This window comes from Telmatherina bonti, assembly GCF_933228915.1.
Source record: "Telmatherina bonti genome assembly, chromosome: 18".
Classification (NCBI taxonomy): Eukaryota; Metazoa; Chordata; class Actinopteri; order Atheriniformes; family Telmatherinidae; genus Telmatherina; species Telmatherina bonti.
This window is the reverse complement of record NC_136616.1, coordinates 3,210,712-3,232,334: the sequence shown is the minus strand read 5'-3', so window position 1 is coordinate 3,232,334 and position 21,623 is coordinate 3,210,712. Positions and strand designations below refer to the sequence as shown.

At 49.2% G+C, this 21,623-nt stretch overlaps 1 protein-coding gene across 2 annotated transcripts in view; it reads right to left on the bottom strand.

Annotated features, from left to right (window-relative positions):
* Positions 1-12,753, bottom strand: part of aco1 (aconitase 1, soluble) — a 118,715-nt gene extending 105,962 nt beyond the window's left edge. The window contains exons 1-4 of one of the 2 annotated variants that reach the window (XM_079257905.1): positions 12,696-12,742; positions 11,893-12,037; positions 10,301-10,422; positions 10,055-10,223 (exon numbers count right to left, since the gene is read on the bottom strand). In XM_079257905.1, the coding sequence (XP_079114031.1) occupies positions 10,055-10,223; positions 10,301-10,397 (266 nt within the window). In that variant the 5' untranslated portion in view covers positions 10,398-10,422; positions 11,893-12,037; positions 12,696-12,742. Of the gene's footprint in view, positions 1-10,054; positions 10,224-10,300; positions 10,423-11,892; positions 12,038-12,695 lie in introns of both variants that reach the window. The other variant, XM_079257906.1, reaches the window with a different exon arrangement.
* Positions 12,754-21,623: the final 8,870 nt, after the last annotated feature.

Genomic DNA, 21,623 nt, shown 5'->3' with positions numbered 1-21,623 from the left:
AGGGACCGTGTTAGGGACCATGTTAGGGACCGTGATAGGGACCATGTTAGGGACCGTGATAGGGACCATGTTAGGGACCGTGATAGGGACCATGTTAGGAACCGTGATAGGGACCATGTTAGGGACCGTGATAGGGACCATGTTAGGCACCATGTCAGAGGCCATGTTAGGGACCATGTTAGAGGCCATGTTAGAGGCCATGTTAGAGGCCATGTTAGAGGCCATGTTAGAGGCCGTGATAGAGGCCATGTTAGGGACCGTGATAGGGACCATGTTAGGACCGTGACCGTGATAGGGACCATGTTAGGACCGTGACGGTGATAGGGACCATGTTAGGGACCATGTCAGAGGCCATGTTAGGGACCATGTAAGAGGCCATGTTAGGGACCATGTCAGAGGCCATGTTAGGGACCATGTCAGAGGCCATGTTAGGGACCATGTCAGAGGCCATGTTAGGGACCATGTCAGAGGCCATGTTAGGGACCATGTCAGAGGCCATGTTAGGGACCATGTCAGGGACCATGTTAGAGGCCATGTTAGGGACCATGATAGAGGCCATGTTAGGGACCATGATAGAGGCCGTGATAGGGACCATGATAGAGGCCGTGATAGGGACCATGATAGAGGCCGTGATAGGGACCATGTTAGGGACCGTGATAGGGACCATGTTAGGGACCGTGATAGGGACCATGTTAGGGACCGTGATAGGGGCCATGTTAGGGACCGTGATAGGGGCCATGTTAGGGACCGTGATAGGGGCCATGTTAGGGACCGTGATAGGGGCCATGTTAGGGACCATGATAGAGGCCATGTTAGGGACCATGATAGAGGCCATGTTAGGGACCATGATAGAGGCCATGTTAGGGACCATGATTGAGGCCATGTTAGGGACCATGATAGAGGCCATGTTAGGGACCATGATAGAGACCATGATAGAGGCCATGATTGAGGCCATGTTAGGGACCATGATTGAGGCCATGTTAGGGACCATGATAGAGGCCATGTTAGAGGCCATGTTAGGGAACATGTTAGAGGCCATGTTAGGGACCATGATAGAGGCCATGTTAGGGACCATGATAGAGGCCATGTTAGGGACCGTGTTAGGGACCATGTTAGGGACCGTGATAGAGGCCATGTTAGGGACCATGTTAGAGGCCATGTTAGGGACCATGATAGAGCCCATGTTAGGGACCATGATAGAGCCCATGTTAGGGACCATGATAGAGCCCATGTTAGGGACCATGATAGAGGCCATGATAGAGGCCATGTTAGGGACCATGATAGAGGCCATGTTAGGGACCATGATAGAGGCCATGTTAGGGACCATGATAGAGACCATGATAGAGGCCATGTTAGGGACCACGATAGAGGCCATGTTAGGGACCACGATAGAGGCCATGTTAGGGACCACGATAGAGGCCATGTTAGGGACCACGATAGAGGCCATGTTAGGGACCATGATAGAGGCCATGTTAGGGACCATGATAGAGGCCATGTTAGGGACCATGATAGAGGCCATGTTAGGGACCATGTTAGAGGCCATGTTAGGGACCATGTTAGAGGCCATGTTAGGGACCATGTTAGGGACCATGATAGAGACCGTGATAGAGACCGTGATAGAGACCGTGTTAGGGACCGTGATAGAGGCCATGTTAGGGACCATGTTAGGGACCATGATAGGGACCATAATAGACGCCATGTTAGGGACCATAATAGACGCCATGTTAGGGACCATGATAGACGCCATGTTAGGGACCATGATAGACGCCATGTTAGGGACCATGTTAGGAGCCATGTTAGGGACCATAATAGACGCCATGTTAGGGACCATAATAGACGCCATGTTAGGGACCATAATAGACGCCATGTTAGGGACCATGTTAGGGACCATGATAGACGCCATGTTAGGTGCCATGATAGGGACCATGATAGAGGTCATGTTAGGGACCATGATAGAGGCCGTGTTCGGGACCATGTTAGGGACCGTGATAGGGACCGTGTTAGGGACCGTGATAGGGACCATGTTAGTCACCATGTCAGAGGCCATGTCAGAGGCCATGTTAGAGGCCTTGTTAGGGACCATGATAGAGGCCATGTTAGGGACCATGATAGAGGCCATGTTAGGGACTATGATAGAGGCCATGTTAGGGACCATGATAGAGGCCATGTTAGGGACTATGATAGAGGCCATGTTAGGGACCGTGATAGGGACGGTGATAGGGACCGTGATAGGGACCATGTTAGGACCGTGACCGTGATAGGGACCATGGTAGAGGCCATGTTAGGGACCATGTCAGAGGCCATGTTAGGGACCATGTCAGAGGCCATGTTAGGGACCATGTCAGAGGCCATGTTAGGGACCATGTCAGGGACCATGTTAGAGGCCATGTTAGGGACCATGATAGAGGCCATGTTAGGGACCATGATAGAGGCCATGTTAGGGACCATGATAGAGGCCATGTTAGGGACCATGATAGAGGCCGTGATAGGGACCATGTTAGGGACCGTGATAGGGACCATGTTAGGGACCGTGATAGAGGCCATGTTAGGGACCGTGATAGAGGCCATGTTAGGTACCGTGATAGAGGCCATGTTAGGGACCATGATAGAGGCCATGTTAGGGACCATGATAGGGGCCATGTTAAGGACCATGATAGGGGCCATGTTAGGGACCATGATAGGGGCCATGTTAGGGACCATGATAGAGGCCATGTTAGGGACCATGATAGAGGCCATGTTAGGGACCATGATAGAGGCCATGTCAGAGGCCATGTCAGAGGCCATGTTAGGGACCATGTTAGGGACCGTGATAGAGGCCATGTTAGGGACCGTGATAGAGGCCATGTTAGGGACCGTGATAGAGGCCATGTTAGGGACCGTGATAGAGGCCATGTTTGGGACCGTGATAGAGGCCATGTTAGGGACCGTGATAGAGGCCATGTTAGGGACCGTGATAGGGACCATGTTAGGACCGTGACCGTGATAGGGACCATGTTAGGACCGTGACCGTGATAGGGACCATGTTAGGACCGTGACCGTGATAGGGACCATGTTAGGACCGTGACCGTGATAGGGACCATGTTAGGACCGTGACCGTGATAGGGACCATGTTAGGGACCATGTCAGAGGCCATGTTAGGGACCATGTCAGAGGCCATGTTAGGGACCATGTCAGAGGCCATGTTAGGGACCATGATAGAGGCCATGTTAGGGACCATGATAGAGGCCATGTTAGGGACCATGATAGAGGCCATGTTAGGGACCATGATAGAGGCCATGTTAGGGACCATGATAGAGGCCATGTTAGGGACCATGATAGAGACCATGATAGAGGCCAGGATTGAGGCCATGTTAGGGACCATGATAGAGGCCATGTTAGAGGCCATGTTAGGGACCATGTTAGAGGCCATGTTAGGGACCATGATAGAGGCCATGTTAGGGACCGTGTTAGGGACCATGTTAGGGACCGTGATAGGGACCATGTTAGGGACCGTGAAAGGGACCATGTTAGGCACCATGTCAGAGGCCATGTTAGGGACCATGTTAAGAGGCCATGTTAGAGGCCATGTTAGAGGCCATGTTAGAGGCCGTGATAGAGGCCATGTTAGGGACCGTTATAGGGACCATGTTAGGACCGTGACCGTGATAGGGACCATGTTAGGACCGTGACCGTGATAGGGACCATGTTAGGGACCATGTCAGAGGCCATGTTAGGGACCATGTCAGAGGCCATGTTAGGGACCATGTCAGAGGCCATGTTAGGGACCATGTCAGAGGCCATGTTAGGGACCATGATAGAGGCCATGTTAGGGACCATGACAGAGGCCATGTTAGGGACCATGATAGAGGCCATGTTAGGGACCATGATAGAGGCCATGTTAGGGACCATGATAGAGGCCATGTTAGGGACCATGATAGAGGCCATGTTAGGGACCATGATAGAGGCCATGTTAGGGACCATGATAGAGACCATGATAGAGGCCAGGATTGAGGCCATGTTAGGGACCATGATAGAGGCCATGTTAGAGGCCATGTTAGGGACCATGTCAGAGGCCATGTTAGGGACCATGTCAGGGACCATGTTAGAGGCCATGTTAGAGGCCATGTTAGGGACCATGATAGAGGCCATGTTAGGGACCATGATAGAGGCCGTGATAGGGACCATGATAGAGGCCGTGATAGGGACCATGTTAGGGACCGTGATAGGGACCATGTTAGGGCCTGTGATAGGGGCCATGTTAGGGACCGTGATAGGGGCCATGTTAGGGACCGTGATAGGGGCCATGTTAGGGACCATGATAGAGGCCATGTTAGGGACCATGACAGAGGCCATGTTAGGGACCATGATAGAGGCCATGTTAGGGACCATGATAGAGGCCATGTTAGGGACCATGATAGAGGCCATGTTAGGGACCATGATAGAGACCATGATAGAGGCCAGGATTGAGGCCATGTTAGGGACCATGATAGAGGCCATGTTAGAGGCCATGTTAGGGACCATGTTAGAGGCCATGTTAGGGACCATGATAGAGGCCATGTTAGGGACTGTGTTAGGGACCATGTTAGGGACCGTGATAGGGACCATGTTAGGGACCGTGATAGGGACCATGTTAGGGACCGTGATAGGGACCATGTTAGGCACCATGTCAGAGGCCATGTTAGGGACCATGTTAGAGGCCATGTTAGAGGCCATGTTAGAGGCCATGTTAGGGACCGTGATAGAGGCCATGTTAGGGACCGTGATAAAGGCCATGTTAGGGACCGTGATAGAGGCCATGTTAGGGACCGTGATAGGGACCATGTTAGGACCGTGACCGTGATAGGGACCATGTTAGGGACCGTGATAGGGGCCATGTTAGGGACCATGATAGAGGCCATGTTAGGGACCATGACAGAGGCCATGTTAGGGACCGTGATAGGGGCCATTTTAGGGACCGTGATAGAGGCCATGTTAGGGACCATGACAGAGGCCATGTTAGGGACCATGATAGAGGCCATGTTAGGGACCATGATAGAGGCCATGTTAGGGACCATGATAGAGGCCATGTTAGGGACCATGATAGAGACCATGATAGAGGCCAGGATTGAGGCCATGTTAGGGACCATGATAGAGGCCATGTTAGGGACCATGATAGAGGCCATGTTAGAGGCCATGTTAGGGACCATGTTAGAGGCCATGTTAGGGACCATGATAGAGGCCATGTTAGGGACTGTGTTAGGGACCATGTTAGGGACCGTGATAGGGACCATGTTAGGGACCGTGATAGGGACCATGATAGGGACCGTGATAGGGACCATGTTAGGCACCATGTCAGAGGCCATGTTAGGGACCATGTTAGAGGCCATGTTAGAGGCCATGTTAGAGGCCATGTTAGAGGCCATGTTAGGGACCGTGATAGAGGCCATGTTAGGGACCGTGATAGAGGCCATGTTAGGGACCGTGATAGGGACCATGTTAGGACCGTGACCGTGATAGGGACCATGTTAGGGACCATGTCAGAGGCCATGTTAGGGACCATGTAAGAGGCCATGTTAGGGACCATGTAAGAGGCCATGTTAGGGACCATGTCAGAGGCCATGTTAGGGACCATGTCAGAGGCCATGTTAGGGACCATGTCAGAGGCCATGTTAGGGACCATGTCAGAGGCCATGTTAGGGACCATGTCAGAGGCCATGTTAGGGACCATGTCAGAGGCCATGTTAGGGACCATGTCAGGGACCATGTTAGAGGCCATGTTAGGGACCATGATAGAGGCCATGTTAGGGACCATGATAGAGGCCATGTTAGGGACCATGATAGAGGCCATGTTAGGGACCATGATAGAGGCCATGTTAGGGACCATGATAGAGGCCGTGATAGGGACCATGATAGAGGCCATGTTAGGGACCATGATAGAGGCCATGTTAGGGGACCATGATAGAGGCCGTGATAGGGACCATGATAGAGGCCGTGATAGGGACCATGTTAGGGACCGTGATAGGGGCCATGTTAGGGACCGTGATAGGGGCCATGTTAGGGACCGTGATAGGGGCCATGTTAGGGACCGTGATAGGGGCCATGTTAGGGACCGTGATAGGGGCCATGTTAGGGACCGTGATAGGGGCCATGTTAGGGACCGTGATAGGGGCCATGTTAGGGACCGTGATAGGGGCCATGTTAGGGACCATGATAGAGGCCATGTTAGGGACCATGATAGAGGCCATGTTAGGGACCATGATAGAGGCCATGTTAGGGACCATGATAGAGGCCATGTTAGGGACCATGATAGAGGCCATGTTAGGGACAATGATAGAGACCATGATAGAGGCCATGATTGAGGCCATGTTAGGGACCATGTTAGGGAACATGTTAGAGGCCATGTTAGGGAACATGTTAGAGGCCATGTTAGGGACCATGATAGAGGCCATGTTAGGGACCTTGATAGAGGCCATGTTAGGGACCGTGTTAGGGACCATGTTAGGGACCGTGATAGAGGCCATGTTAGGGACCATGATAGAGCCCATGTTAGGGACCATGATAGAGCCCATGTTAGGGACCATGATAGAGCCCATGTTAGGGACCATGATAGAGCCCATGTTAGGGACCATGATAGAGGCCATGATAGAGGCCATGTTAGGGACCATGATAGAGGCCATGTTAGGGACCATGATAGAGGCCATGTTAAGGACCATGATAGAGACCATGATAGAGGCCATGTTAGGGACCACGATAGAGGCCATGTTAGGGACCACGATAGAGGCCATGTTAGGGACCACGATAGAGGCCATGTTAGGGACCACGATAGAGGCCATGTTAGGGACCACGATAGAGGTCATGTTAGGGACCATGATAGAGGCCATGTTAGGGACCATGATAGAGGCCATGTTAGGGACCATGTTAGAGGCCATGTTAGGGACCATGTTAGAGGCCATGTTAGAGGCCATGTTAGGGACCATGATAGAGACCGTGATAGAGACCGTGATAGGGACCATGTTAGGGACCGTGATAGAGGCCATGTTAGGGACCATGTTAGGGACCATGATAGGGACCATAATAGACGCCATGTTAGGGACCATAATAGACGCCATGTTAGGGACCATGATAGACGCCATGTTAGGGACCATGATAGACGCCATGTTAGGGACCATGTTAGGAGCCATGTTAGGGACCATAATAGACGCCATGTTAGGGACCATAATAGACGCCATGTTAGGGACCATAATAGACGCCATGTTAGGGACCATAATAGACGCCATGTTAGGGACCATAATAGACGCCATGTTAGGGACCATGTTAGGGACCATGATAGACGCCATGTTAGGTGCCATGATAGGGACCATGATAGAGGTCATGTTAGGGACCATGATAGAGGCCGTGTTCGGGACCATGTTAGGGACCGTGATAGGGACCGTGTTAGGGACCGTGATAGGGACCATGTTAGTCACCATGTCAGAGGCCATGTAGGAGGCCATGTTAGAGGCCTTGTTAGGGACCATGATAGAGGCCATGTTAGGGACCATGATAGAGGCCATGTTAGGGACCATGATAGAGGCCATGTTAGGGACCATGATAGAGGCCATGTTAGGGACTGTGATAGAGGCCATGTTAGGGACCGTGATAGAGGCCATGTTAGGGACCGTGATAGAGGCCATGTTAGGGACCGTGATAGGGACGGTGATAGAAACCGTGATAGGGACCATGTTAGGACCGTGACCGTGATAGGGACCATGGTAGAGGCCATGTTAGGGACCATGTCAGAGGCCATGTTAGGGACCATGTCAGAGGCCATGTTAGGGACCATGTCAGAGGCCATGTTAGAGGCCATGTCAGAGGCCATGATAGAGGCCATGTTAGGGACCATGATAGGGGCCATGTTAGGGACCGTGATAGGGACGGTGATAGAAACCGTGATAGGGACCATGTTAGGACCGTGACCGTGATAGGGACCATGGTAGAGGCCATGTTAGGGACCATGTCAGAGGCCATGTTAGGGACCATGTCAGAGGCCATGTTAGGGACCATGATAGAGGCCGTGATAGGGACCATGATAGAGGCCGTGATAGGGACCATGGTAGGGACCGTGATAGGGACCATGTTAGGGACCGTGATAGAGGCCATGTTAGGGACCATGATAGGGGCCATGTTAGGGACCATGATAGGGGCCATGTTAGGGACCATGATAGAGGCCATGTTAGGGACCATGATAGAGGCCATGTTAGGGACCATGATAGAGGCCATGTTAGGGACCATGATAGAGGCCATGTTAGGGACCATGATTGAGGCCATGTTAGGGACCATGATAGAGGCCATGTTAGGGACCATGATAGAGGCCATGTTAGGGACCGTGATAGGGACCATGTTAGGCACCATGTCAGAGGCCATGTCAGAGGCCATGTCAGAGGCCATGTTAGAGGCCATGTTAGGGACCATGTTAGGGACCATGTTAGGGACCATGATAGAGGCCATGTTAGGGACCATGATAGAGGCCATGTTAGGGACCATGTTAGGGACCGTGATAGGGACCATGTTAGGGACCGTGATAGAGGCCATGTTAGGGACCGTGATAGGGACCATGTTAGGGACCATGTCAGAGGCCATGTCAGAGGCCATGTTAGAGGCCATGTTAGAGGCCATGTTAGAGGCCATGTTAGGGACCATGTCAGAGGCCATGTTAGGGACCATGATAGAGGCCATGTTAGAGGCCATGTTAGGGACCATGATAGAGGCCATGTTAGGGACCATGATAGAGGCCGTGATAGGGACCATGATAGAGGCCGTGATAGGGACCATGTTAGGGACCGTGATAGGGACCATGTTAGGGACCGTGATAGGGGCCATGTTAGGGACCATGATAGAGGCCATGTTAGGGACCATGATAGAGGCCATGTTAGGGACCATGATAGAGGCCATGTTAGGGACCATGATAGAGGCCATGTTAGGGACCGTGATAGAGGCCATGTTAGGGACCGTGATAGAGGCCATGTTAGGGACCATGTTAGGGACCATGTTAGGGACCGTGATAGAGGCCATGTTAGGGACCGTGATAGAGGCCATGTTAGGGACCGTGATAGAGGCCATGTTAGGGACCATGTTAGAAGCCATGTTAGGGACCATGATAGAGCCCATGTTAGGGACCATGATAGAGCCCATGTTAGGGACCATGATAGAGGCCATGTTAGGGACCATGATAGAGGCCATGTTAGGGACCATGATAGAGGCCATGTTAGGGACCATGATAGAGGCCATGTTAGGGACCATGATAGAGGCCATGTTAGGGACCATGATAGAGGCCATGTTAGGGACCATGATAGAGGCCATGTTAGGGACCATGATAGAGGCCATGTTAGGGACCATGATAGAGGCCATGTTAGGGGCCATGTTAGGGACCACGTTAGGGGCCATGTTAGGGACCACGATAGAGGCCATGTTAGGGACCACGATAGAGGCCATGTTAGGGACCACGATAGAGGCCATGTTAGGGACCACGATAGAGGCCATGTTAGGGACCACGATAGAGGCCATGTTAGGGACCACGATAGAGGCCATGTTAGGGACCAAGATAGAGGCCATGTTAGGGACCATGTTAGAGGCCATGTTAGGGACCATGTTAGAGGCCATGTTAGGGACCATGTTAGAGGCCATGTTAGAGGCCATGTTAGGGACCATGATAGAGACCATGATAGGGACCATGTTAGGGACCGTGATAGAGGCCATGTTAGGGACCATGTTAGGGAACATGATAGGGACCATAATAGACGCCATGTTAGGGACCATAATAGACGCCATGTTAGGGACCATGATAGACGCCATGTTAGGGACCATGTTAGGTGCCATGATAGGGACCATGATAGAGGTCATGTTAGGGACCATGATAGAGGCCGTGTTCGGGATGATGTTAGGGGCCGTGTTCGGGATGATGTTAGGGGCCGTGTTCGGGATGATGTTAGGGGCCGTGTTAGGGGCCGTGCTAGGTGCCATACTGGATGCCAGCTGTGAGATGTGGGCTTTCTCTCCAAAATCAAGCAGCAGAACCAGCACCAGGACTGTTGTGTTTAAAGTATGTGAATCCACATACGTAAAGTCTTGGAGGATGACACGAGCCGGCCTGAATGGGACCTCCACAGTCTGGGTCTGGGTCTGCTTCCAGTCCAGAATCCTTTCCACATCGGAGCGCTTGACAAGGAACTCATCACAATTCCTGACAGCGGACTCCAACAAGACCCGGATGGAGAATGGCAGGCGGTCTGAAAAGCAGACATTCAGTTAAACTCTGGAGGCGAAGTGAAGCCTACGTCAACATGCGATAAACATGTGACGTTACCGTATCGGGGATCTCGAAGCTTGCGTAGGTTGAAGAAGCACTGCGTTGGGTCGTTGGGGTGGAGAGGTTCGACAATATGTTGGAAAGGATTCGTCATAGCTGCAGCGATGTGTCTGTAAAATCTGCAGGAAGAAACATGACTGGAAACACTAGAACATATGGTTGCACACGCACTGCCAGGAAACCAGCAACCCTACTGGTCAGCAGGACCCATCGTCTGGTCACATGACCTAACCCTCTTTCATTTATCTAGTTTAATTAGGACACATTAATGAACACTTCGTACCGATTCAATATAGTGTGTAAATATACCAGATATAGAAGCTACTTTCCATCCCTAGTCCTCATCTGGTGCTGCACTGTGGATATCTGACTGGTTTCACTGGGAACAGGTCAGTTACATGACTGGTTTCACTGGGAACAGGTCGGTAACATGACTGGTTTAACAGGCAACAGGTCGGTAACATGACTGGTTTAACTGGGAACAGGTCGGTAACATGACTGGTTTAACTGGGAACAGGTAAGTAACATGACTGGTTTAACTGGGAACAGGTCGGTAACATGACTGGTTTAACTGGGAACAGGTCGGTAACATGACTGATTGTAAAAGCAGCATTTCAGAGTCTCTCGGATGGAAAGACGGACGGAGCTTCACCAGTTTGATACAAACTGGATCTAAAAGTTCAGAAAAACCTTTCTTAAGACTTTAAAGATCCTCCATCTACAGAATATTAATGTAGATTCAGAGAATCAGAAGGAATCTCTGTATGCTGGGACAAGGCTGCATTAACAGCAGACGTGATTCTCTACTGGAAACCAGTGCATGGACTCAGGAAGCTTCCAGAAACCAGTGTGAACCCAGTTCATGCAGGTTAAAGCTCCATCATATGTGAAGAGGATCCAGAAACACGCCGTCTTCTCTGGACCAAAGCTCATTTAAAATGTTCTGAGTGGAAACCTGGATGAAGATGTGGAATAGTTTGTGGACAGCATGGACGGCGTGTCCTGCAGACTAAAGAGGAGAGGGAGCATCCAGCTTGTTATCAGCCTGCATCTCTGATGGGATGGGGTTGCATTAGTGCCGATGGCGTGGGCAGCTTCCACATCTGGGAAGCTCCATCAATGCTGAAACATCTGCTCCCATCCAGACAACGTCTCTTTCAGGGAAGACCTTCCACCATGCTGGACCACATCCTGATGGTGGAACAGGAGAACTGGTCCAGCAGGACCACGCTGGACCACATCCTGATGGTGGAACAGGAGAACTGGTCCAGCAGGACCACGCTGAACCACATCCTGATGGTGGAACAGGAGAACTGGTCCAGTAGGACCATGCTGGACCACATCCTGATGGTGGAACAGGAGAACTGGTCCAGCAGGACCACGCTGAACCACATCCTGATGGTGGAACAGGAGAACTGGTCCAGCAGGACCATGCTGAACCACATCCTGCATTACTTTCATCATCTGACATGATGAGAAAAAATTCTGACCATGTGTCACAACCAGGAAAAAGCCCAAATGGATAAATTCAGACTGCAATGCGTGCGTAAAGATGATGGTTGATGAACTCTCCTCCACGTTGAACACACCTTACATAACTCCATTTGCCAATCAGGAAAGATCTGCAGGCGATTCAGTGACAAGTCGGCCCTTTGTTGCAAACCATGTCCGTGGAAAGTGACGGCGGTTCAGAAATCAGGTTGGACTGCATGTGGTTTCCCCGAGAGGCGTTTTCTGTGTCAAAGTTGAGCTGATAAACATTCAGCTTCCATATTAAAGCAAAGCTCAGCTCTTCAGGTTCAAAGTCACGTTTTTATCATCAGTTATCAGCTCTTAACTTCTCCAACAAACAAAGACTCAGGATATTAGTAGATAAACACCATAATAATAGGAATAATGAGAATTGTTGGTATTATTAGAGGAAAATGACAGATAAATGACAGCTGTTCATGATGGTTGTGTGGTTAAAAGACCTTCTTACTTTACCAACAGGCAGCAAACTGCTTTCAATCTTTTAATCCTCTTGTACGTGTTTCATTCACATTTCATTCCTCATAACTTACCATTAGCATGATGCTAATACACTTACCTTAGCATTAGCTTCTCAGTCAGACATTACAACATGTTTGTCAAACATGTGAAGAATTTATATAAAAAGCAGGAAAATAATAAAAAGCATCAGAGAAGTTGAAAGCTAACATTTCCACAGTGACATGCAGTTCAGGTTGAAATGAAAACATAAAGATAAAAAGCTAATGTTAGCTAACTGAGCTAACAATACAAACAGAAGGTTAGCTTTTAGCTTTGTTTAGCTTTGCTGCATGAAAACGCCTCTTTCCACCTTTTATTTCCACTTTATTTCTTACACCGTTTAACTTAGTTAGTTACTCACTTTTCAGAGCAGCAGAGGAGACGCAGCAAAGCTCAACACACACCAACACACACACATACGCAGAGCCCAGCTGACAGGCAACTTCCCGTGACGACAAAGCAACTTCCGGTTAGGACTGTGGTCAAAATAAAAGCCTCGACTTTGTATTTATTTTTACAATTCTTTCCATGCTCTTATTTTCACGCAGGGGCGGGTACAGAGGTGTTTGTTGGAGGGAGGGCACCGAGTGGATACCAGTTAATGTAAATACAGAGCCATGTTCATTCTAGATTGTGCTGTCTGTTGGCAGCAAATTGTAGTACCTCTGACTTGCAATCTTGATTTTCTTTTAAACTACAATCTCTTCTGACATAGATATTACCTCAAATTAGGTCTTTTTTTCTGAGAATGTCATGCCGGTTCGGAGGGTGTGTTGCAAGGAAGATTTTTCTGCATATTTTTGGCCCTTTAAGACCTGTTATGATGAGTCTCCATGGCAACAAATGACTTGCTTACAATCAGGATCAACTGATTAACCTCTCCCAAATCAGGATTATCAGCGAAACAACACATCAAATCCCGATGGAGTTGAAAAGAAAGAGAAGAGGATGCAGAGCGGGAGTGAGACAGAGGAGACAGCGATGGAGATTAACACCATTTCTCTCAACCTTCCTCATGAGTAATGTGAGAAACGGACGATGCTAACAAGGTCTCAGAAAGAATACAGAGAGTGCAGTATTATGTGCTTCACCGAGACATGGCTGCATGAACACATCCCTGACTGTAATGTGTCTGTACCGGGCTTTAAAACGGTCCGTGCAGACCGCAGTAGACAACACAGCGGAAAGCTAAAGGGTGGTGGAATTGCAGTGCTGGTTAACCAGCGTTGGTGTCATCCTGGACATGTTACTGTCAAGGAGAAGATATGCACAAGGGACATGGAACTGTTAGCTGTGAGCTTCTGTCCATATTATTTACCCAGAGAGTTTACCTGTGTTATTCTGGTAGCGGTTTATATAATACCTGGTACCGCACCAGACACAGCCTGTGACGTCATCAGCTCCGTCGTTGCTCGGCTACAAACACAGCATCCAAACTCATTCATGGCGATCTCCGGAGACTTCAACAACGTCTCCCTCTCTGCAACTCTACCAACATTCCAGCAGTTTGTCAGCTGCTCCACCAGAGAAAATAAGATGTTGGACTTATTTTATGCAAATATGAATAATGGATACAGTTGTTCTGCCCTGCCTCCTTTAGGAAGATCTGACCATAATCTGGTTCTTCTCACCTCCACCTACAAGCCCATTGTTCAGCAGCAACCAGTCATCACAAAGACTGTCAAAATCTGGTCTGCTGAAGCTGAAGATGCTCTTAGAGGAGGCTTTGAGGCTACAGACTGGAACGTCCTCTGTGAACCTCATGGAGACGACATCAACGCCATGACTGAGTGTGTGACAGATTACATAAACTTCTGTGTGGACGGCATCGTCCCAACAAGAACAGTGAGGTGCTTCCCCAATAACAAACCCTGGATCACCAGTGACCTGAAAAAGCTGCTGAACATCAAAAAGAAAGCCTACCTCACAAACAGACCCCAGTTTGTGAGACTGAAAGGTTGTGTGTCTGAGATGGAGGTCAGCAGCACTGGTGCACCACAAGGAACTGTACTCTGGCCATTCCTCTTCACTCTGTACACCTCAGACTTCCAGTACAACTCTGAGTCCTGTCATCTGCAGAAATACTCTGATGACTCTGCAGTTGTGGGGTGTATCAGGGATGGACAAGAAGCAGAGTACAGAGAACTGGTCAGTCAGTTTGTTAAATGGTGCGGTGACAATCATCTCATATTAAATAGCAGCAAAACAAAAGAGATGATTGTTGACTTCAGGAGGAAGAAGAATAAACAAAGCACTGTTTCCATCCTGGGAGAGGAGGTGGAGGTGGTGGAGGAATACAAGTATCTTGGAGTTCAGCTGGACAACAAACTGGACTGGAAATGCAACACTGACTACATCTACAAGAAAGGTCAGAGCAGACTGTACTTCTTAAGGAAGCTGAGATGGTTTAACGTCTGCACCAAGATGTTGCAAATCTTCTATAAGTCTGTTGTGGAGAGTGCAGTCAGCTTTGCAGCATCTGCTGGGGTAGTAGCATCAGAACCAGAGACTTGAAGAGAGACAAAGAAGAATGCTGCACAAGCTGATGAAGATGATGGAGGATTCTTCACACCCTCTCCACAACACAGTGATGAAACAACAAAGTGTGTTCAGTGAGAGGCTTCTTCAGGTCCGATGTAAGACTGAAAGATACAGAAGATCATTCCTGCCAGCAGCCATCAGCCTCCGGAACAAGACCTCCTCAAATTAATCATTATATACGACAATATTTCCCTTTGGGGATTAATAAAGTGTTTTTCATTTTATTTAATTTCAATCTCATATTTCCTCACAAGATCACACAGAGGGGCAGTCAGGGTAGCACTTTCCTATCAAACTGGGTTGCCAGTTTTGACTGTATTAAAAGAGATGGGCGGAGCCTCCATGACGTCACCTGTAGGTTTCTGAAGAGCTGAATTGAAGCTCAGTAGGCGGTTCCTACAATCGCCATCTTGGCAGGGGCTGTGAGCGTCATGGTGGATGATTGACATTGAGCGAACTCCGAAGAGCAAGCAGGAGATTGGGTACCTGTCAATCAAAAGGACACGCTCCAAGATAGGATGAATTTTTAGATTAAATTACTTTTAAACAAGCGAAGGGAGAGGGAGGGTTGTGGGGGTGGTTGGGCTTGGGAGAAGGAGGGAGGGTTTTCAGGCCCATGATGGTTTTGCTCTGGGTGGCCGGGGCTCTGCCGGGGGGTCCGGGTGGTCCTGGGGCCTGTGGGCTGCTGGCTCTCTGTGCGGCCCGCACTTTGGCGCCCGCCGGGCCGGCTTGCTGTCGCACTGTGCCACCCGGTGCCCCTGCCTCGTGGCGCCGGGTGGCGCCTGCCTGGGGGCTTCCACTGCTCTGGGCTCGGGGGACGGAGGCTCTCTCTGCTTTGCCTGCCCGGGCTCTGTGCACGGTGGGCTTGCCGGGCCCTGGGGGCCTTGGCTTCCTCCCCTACACCTCGGGTCGTGGTCGTGCTCCCCTACAAGCACTCAGCTGGTCTTTGATTGCATGATCACAGGTTGAACACTCACACGTGCACGCCCACATGCACTCATCTTCCCATCTGCTTCCTACTAAATGTTGCTGATGACTCTCTATAGGTATGTTTGATAACGGTTGGTATTTTAATTGTTATTTTATTTATTCATTTCTTTCTTTTTTTTTGTTTTGCATATTGTCACTACTCTACTTTTGTCTTTCTGTATTTCTGTAGTAGTTTATCTTGTTTTGTGAATACTGTGACTTTAGCAGCTTAGACACGCCTTTCTTTTCTCTCTCTCTTTTCCTCCTTTCATTTCCTCTTTTTTCCTCTTCCCCTGCCAGGTCCAGCTCGGCCGTATCAAGACTGATGATGATTGCAAAATGATAAAAGGAAAAAAATAATAATAATAAATAAACAAAATAAAATAATCATCATAATAATAAAAATATTCAGATTATCAAGGGCAGCTATATACATGAGATGTCTCCCTTGACAGAGCAAATCTGTCTGGCAAAAATATGGCTCGCAGATAGCTGTTCTGTATGCTGAGATGCTGGACAGGACAGGTTAATAAAAATAAAACTAAAAGCTGCAGTAGTTCCCAACAATGGCCGCTAGATGGCGCTGCTGCTTTCTGCCTCGTCTCCATCAGCAACGAGACTTCCTGAATCCTGTCCGACCAGGTGTCCTCTGCACCGACGTTACGACCAAAGTGTGACGGACAGCTCAGTCTGAGGGAAACACGCGTACACACACACACACACACACACACACACACACACACACACACTCTTCTGCTCTGTGATCGATTAAAATTAACTTCAGGTTTATCAAAGTAACATGAACAACCTGTGACAGGTTTCTGTTTGTTAGTATCTTTACTGACTGACTCAGAGGATGACATCACAGTTAGTCACATCCCTGGAGGGGACAAACACGCACACACACATGCACACACACGTCCACATCTAATCCCACATGAACTCATTTACGTCTGAAAAGAGGGGAAAATCTCAGCGGTTCCAGCAGCAGACATGATGCTGCAGGAAGAACATGTCTGATCATGCAGAGGTAACGTGCACACGCGTGCATGTATGCTGTGCACACAGATCGTCCAACAAGACGGCATGCATCACGCGTGATGCACACCTCAGTAGTTTTACATGCAGTCTGAGGTTTTATTTAGTCTGTTTGTGTATCAGAGCTGAAAGTTTGGGATCTGATAGCGATTAGCTCCCGTTCTGAGCTCATGTTCTAATGGAAGAACACCCAGCTGCCTCGCATTCATCTCTTGTCATTTCCACGTCACGCGGCAGTAAACTACTGGCTTTTACATTTTGTTGATGGTCCGACTAAAAATCTGACTTCTCTGTTCGTGTTCCTGTTAACAGAGAATTAGGTAAGAACCAGTTTACATAAGAATTCTTCTTGTTTGGATAAAAGTATGAAATTTGGCTTAAGTGTAGTCAAAGATGTCTTCTTTCTTATATGAAGAGGACGACTCGGTACTAGAATGTCCTGACGAAGAGGACAACTTGGTACTAGAATGTCCTGACGAAGAGGACTACTCGGTACTAGAATGTCCTGACGAAGAGGACGAATCGGTACTAGAATGTCCTGACGAAGAGGACGAATCGGTACTAGAATGTCCTGACGAAGAGGACGACTTGGTACTAGAATGTCCTGACGAAGAGGACGACTCGGTACTGGAATGTCCTGACGAAGAGGACGAATCGGTACTAGAATGTCCTGACGAAGAGGACGAATCGGTACTAGAATGTCCTGACGAAGAGGACGACTTGGTACTAGAATGTCCTGACGAAGAGGACGACTCGGTACTGGAATGTCCTGACGAAGAGGACGACTCGGTACTAGAATGTCCTGACGAAGAGGACGACTCGGTACTGGAATGTCCTGACGAAGAGGACAACTTGGTACTAGAATGTCCTGACGAAGAGGACGACTTGGTACTGGAATGTCCTGACGAAGAGGACAACTCGGTACTAGAATGTCCTGACGAAGAGGACGACTCGGTACTAGAATGTCCTGACGAAGAGGACAACTTGGTACTAGAATGTCCTGACGAAGAGGACAACTTGGTACTAGAATGTCCTGACGAAGAGGACTACTCGGTACTGGAATGTCCTGACGAAGAGGACGACTAGGTACTAGAATGTCCTGACGAAGAGGACGACTCGGTACTAGAATGTCCTGACGAAGAGGACGACTCGGTACTGGAATGTCCTGACGAAGAGGACGACTAGGTACTAGAATGTCCTGACGAAGAGGACGACTCGGTAGTAGAATGTCCTGACGAAGAGGACGACTCGGTAGTAGAATGTCCTGACGAAGAGGACGACTCAGTAGTAGAAGGTACTGATCAAGAGGACGACTCTGAACTAGAGGGTCCTGATGAACAGGACGACTCTGAACTAGAGGGTCCTGACGAAGAGGACGACTCGGTAGTAGAATGTCCTCACGAAGAGGACGACTCGGTAGTAGAATGTCCTGACGAAGAGGACGACTCTGAACTAGAGGGTCCTGATGAACAGGACGACTCTGAACTAGAGGATCCTGATGAAGAGGACGACTCGGTAGTAGAAGGTACTGACGAAGAGGACGACTCGGTAGTAGAAGGTACTGATCAAGAGGACAACTCTGAACTAGAGGGTCCTGATGAACAGGATGACTCTGAACTAGAGGGTCCTGATGAAGAGGACGACTCGGTACTACAATGTCCTTACGAAGAGGACGACTCGGTAGTAGAAGGTATTAAAAGGTACTGATGAAGAAGACGACTCTGAACTAGAGGGTCCTGATGAACAGGACGACTCTGAACTAGAGGATCCTGATGAAGAGGACGACTCGGTAGTAGAAGGTACTGACGAAGAGGACGACTCGGTAGTAGAAGGTACTGATCAAGAGGACAACTCTGAACTAGAGGGTCTTGATGAACAGGATGACTCTGAACTAGAGGGTCCTGATGAAGAGGACGACTCGGTACTACAATGTCCTTACGAAGAGGACGACTCGGTAGTAGAAGGTATTAAAAGGTACTGATGAAGAAGACGACTCCGAACTAGAGGGTCCTGATGAACAGGACGACTCTGAACTAGAGTGTCCAAATGAAGAGGACGACTCGGTACTAGAATGTCCTTACGAAGAGGACGACTCGGTAGTCGAAGGTATTAGAAGGTACTGATCAAGAGGACGACTCTGAACTAGAGGATCCTGATGAAGAGGACGACTCGGTAGTAGAAGGTACTGACGAAGAGGACAACTCGGTAGTAGAAGGTACTGATGAAGAGGACGACTCTGAACTAGAGGGTCCTGATGAACAGGACGACTCTGAACTAGAGGATCCTAATGAAGAGGACGACTCGGTAGTAGAAGGTACTGACGAAGAGGACGACTCGGTGGTAGAAGGTACTGATCAAGAGGACGGCTCTGAACTAGAGGGTCCTGATGAACAGGATGACTCTGAACTAGAGGGTCCTGATGAAGAGGACGACTCAGTAGTAGAAGGTACTGATGAAGAGGACGACTCGGTAGAAGAAGGTACTGATCAAGAGGACGACTCTGAACTACAGGGTCCTGATGAACAGGACGATTCTGAACTAGAATGTCCTGACGAAGAAGACGATTCGGTACTAGAATGTCCTGACCAAGAGGACGACTCGGTACTAGAATGTCCTGACAAAGAGGACGACTCGGTACTAGAATGTCCTGACGAAGAGGATGACTCAGTACCAGAATGTCCTGACGAAGAGGACAACTCGGTAGTAGGAGGTAATGATGAAGAGGACGAGTTGGTAGTAGAAGGTACTGATGAAGAGGACAACTCTGAACTAGAGGGTCCTAATGAAGAGGACGACTCTGAACTAGAGGGTCCTGATGAACAGGACGACTCTGAACTAGAGGGTCCTGATGAAGAGGACGACTCGGTAGTAGAAGATACTGACGAAGAGGACGACTCGGTAGTAGAAGATACTGATGAAGAGGACGACTCTGAACTAGAGGGTCCTGATGAACAGGATGACTCTGAACTAGAGGATCCTAATGAAGAGGACGACTCGGTAGTAGAAGGTACTGACGAAGAGGACGACTCGGTAGAAGAAGGTACTGATGAAGAGGACGACTCTGAACTAGAGGGTCCTGATGAACAGGATGACTCTGAACTAGAGGGTCCTGATGAAGAGGACGACTCAGTAGTAGAAGGTACTGATGAAGAGGACGACTCGGTAGAAGAAGGTACTGATCAAGAGGACGACTCTGAACTAGAGGGTCCTGATGAACAGGACGATTCTGAACTAGAATGTCCTGACGAAGAGGACGACTCGGTACTAGAATGTCCTGACGAAGAGGACAACTCGGTACTGGAATGTCCTGACGAAGATGACGACTCGGTACTGGAATGTCCTGACGAAGAGGATGACTCGGTACTGGAATGTCCTGACGAAGAGGACGACTCGGTACTAGAATGACCTGACGAAGAGGACGACTCGGTAGTAGAATGTCCTCACGAAGAGGACGACTCGGTAGTAGAATGTCCTGACGAAGAGGACAATTCGGTAGAAGAAGGTACTGATGAAGAGGACGACTCTGAACTAGAGGGTCCTGATGAACAGGACGACTCTGAACTAGAGGATCCTGATGAAGAGGACGACTCGGTAGTAGAAGGTACTGATCAAGAGGACAACTCTGAACTAGAGGGTCCTGATGAACAGGATGACTCTGAACTAGAGGGTCCTGATGAAGAGGACGACTCGGTACTACAATGTCCTTACGAAGAGGACGACTCGGTAGTAGAAGGTATTAAAAAGTACTGATGAAGAAGACGACTCTGAACTAGAGGGTCCTGATGAACAGGACGACTCTGAACTAGAGTGTCCAAATGAAGAGGACGACTCGGTACTAGAATGTCCTTACGAAGAGGACGACTCGGTAGTCGAAGGTATTAGAAGGTACTGATCAAGAGGACAACTCTGAACTAGAGGATCCTGATGAAGAGGACGACTCGGTAGTAGAAGGTACTGACGAAGAGGACGACTCGGTAGTAGAAGGTACGGATGAAGAGGACGACTCTGAACTAGAGGGTCCTGATGAACAGGACGACTCTGAACTAGAGGATCCTAATGAAGAGGACGACTCGGTAGTAGAATGTCCTGACGAAGAGGACGACTCAGTAGTAGAAGGTACTGATGAAGAGGACGACTCTGAACTAGAGGGTCCTGATGAACAGGATGACTCTGAACTAGAGGGTCCTGATGAAGAGGACGACTCAGTAGTAGAAGGTACTGATGAAGAGGACGACTCGGTAGAAGAAGGTACTGATCAAGAGGACGACTCTGAACTAGAGGTTCCTGATGAACAGGACGATTCTGAACTAGAATGTCCTGACGAAGAGGACGACTCGGTACTAGAATGTCCTGACGAAGAGGACGACTCGGTACTAGAATGTCCTGACGAAGAGGACGACTCGGTACTAGAATGTCCTGACGAAGAGGACGACTCAGTACTAGAATGTCCTGACGAAGAGGATGACTCAGTACCAGAATGTCCTGACGAAGAGGACAACTCTGAACTAGAGGGTCCTAATGAAGAGGACGACTCTGAACTAGAGGGTCCTGATGAAGAGGACGACTCGGTAGTAGAAGGTACTGACGAAGAGGACGACTCGGTAGTAGAAGGTACTGATGAAGAGGACGACTCTGAACTAGAGGGTCCTGATGAACAGGACGACTCTGAACTAGAGGGTCCTGATGAAGAGGACGACTCGGTAGTAGAAGGGACTGACGAAGAGGACGACTCGGTAGTAGA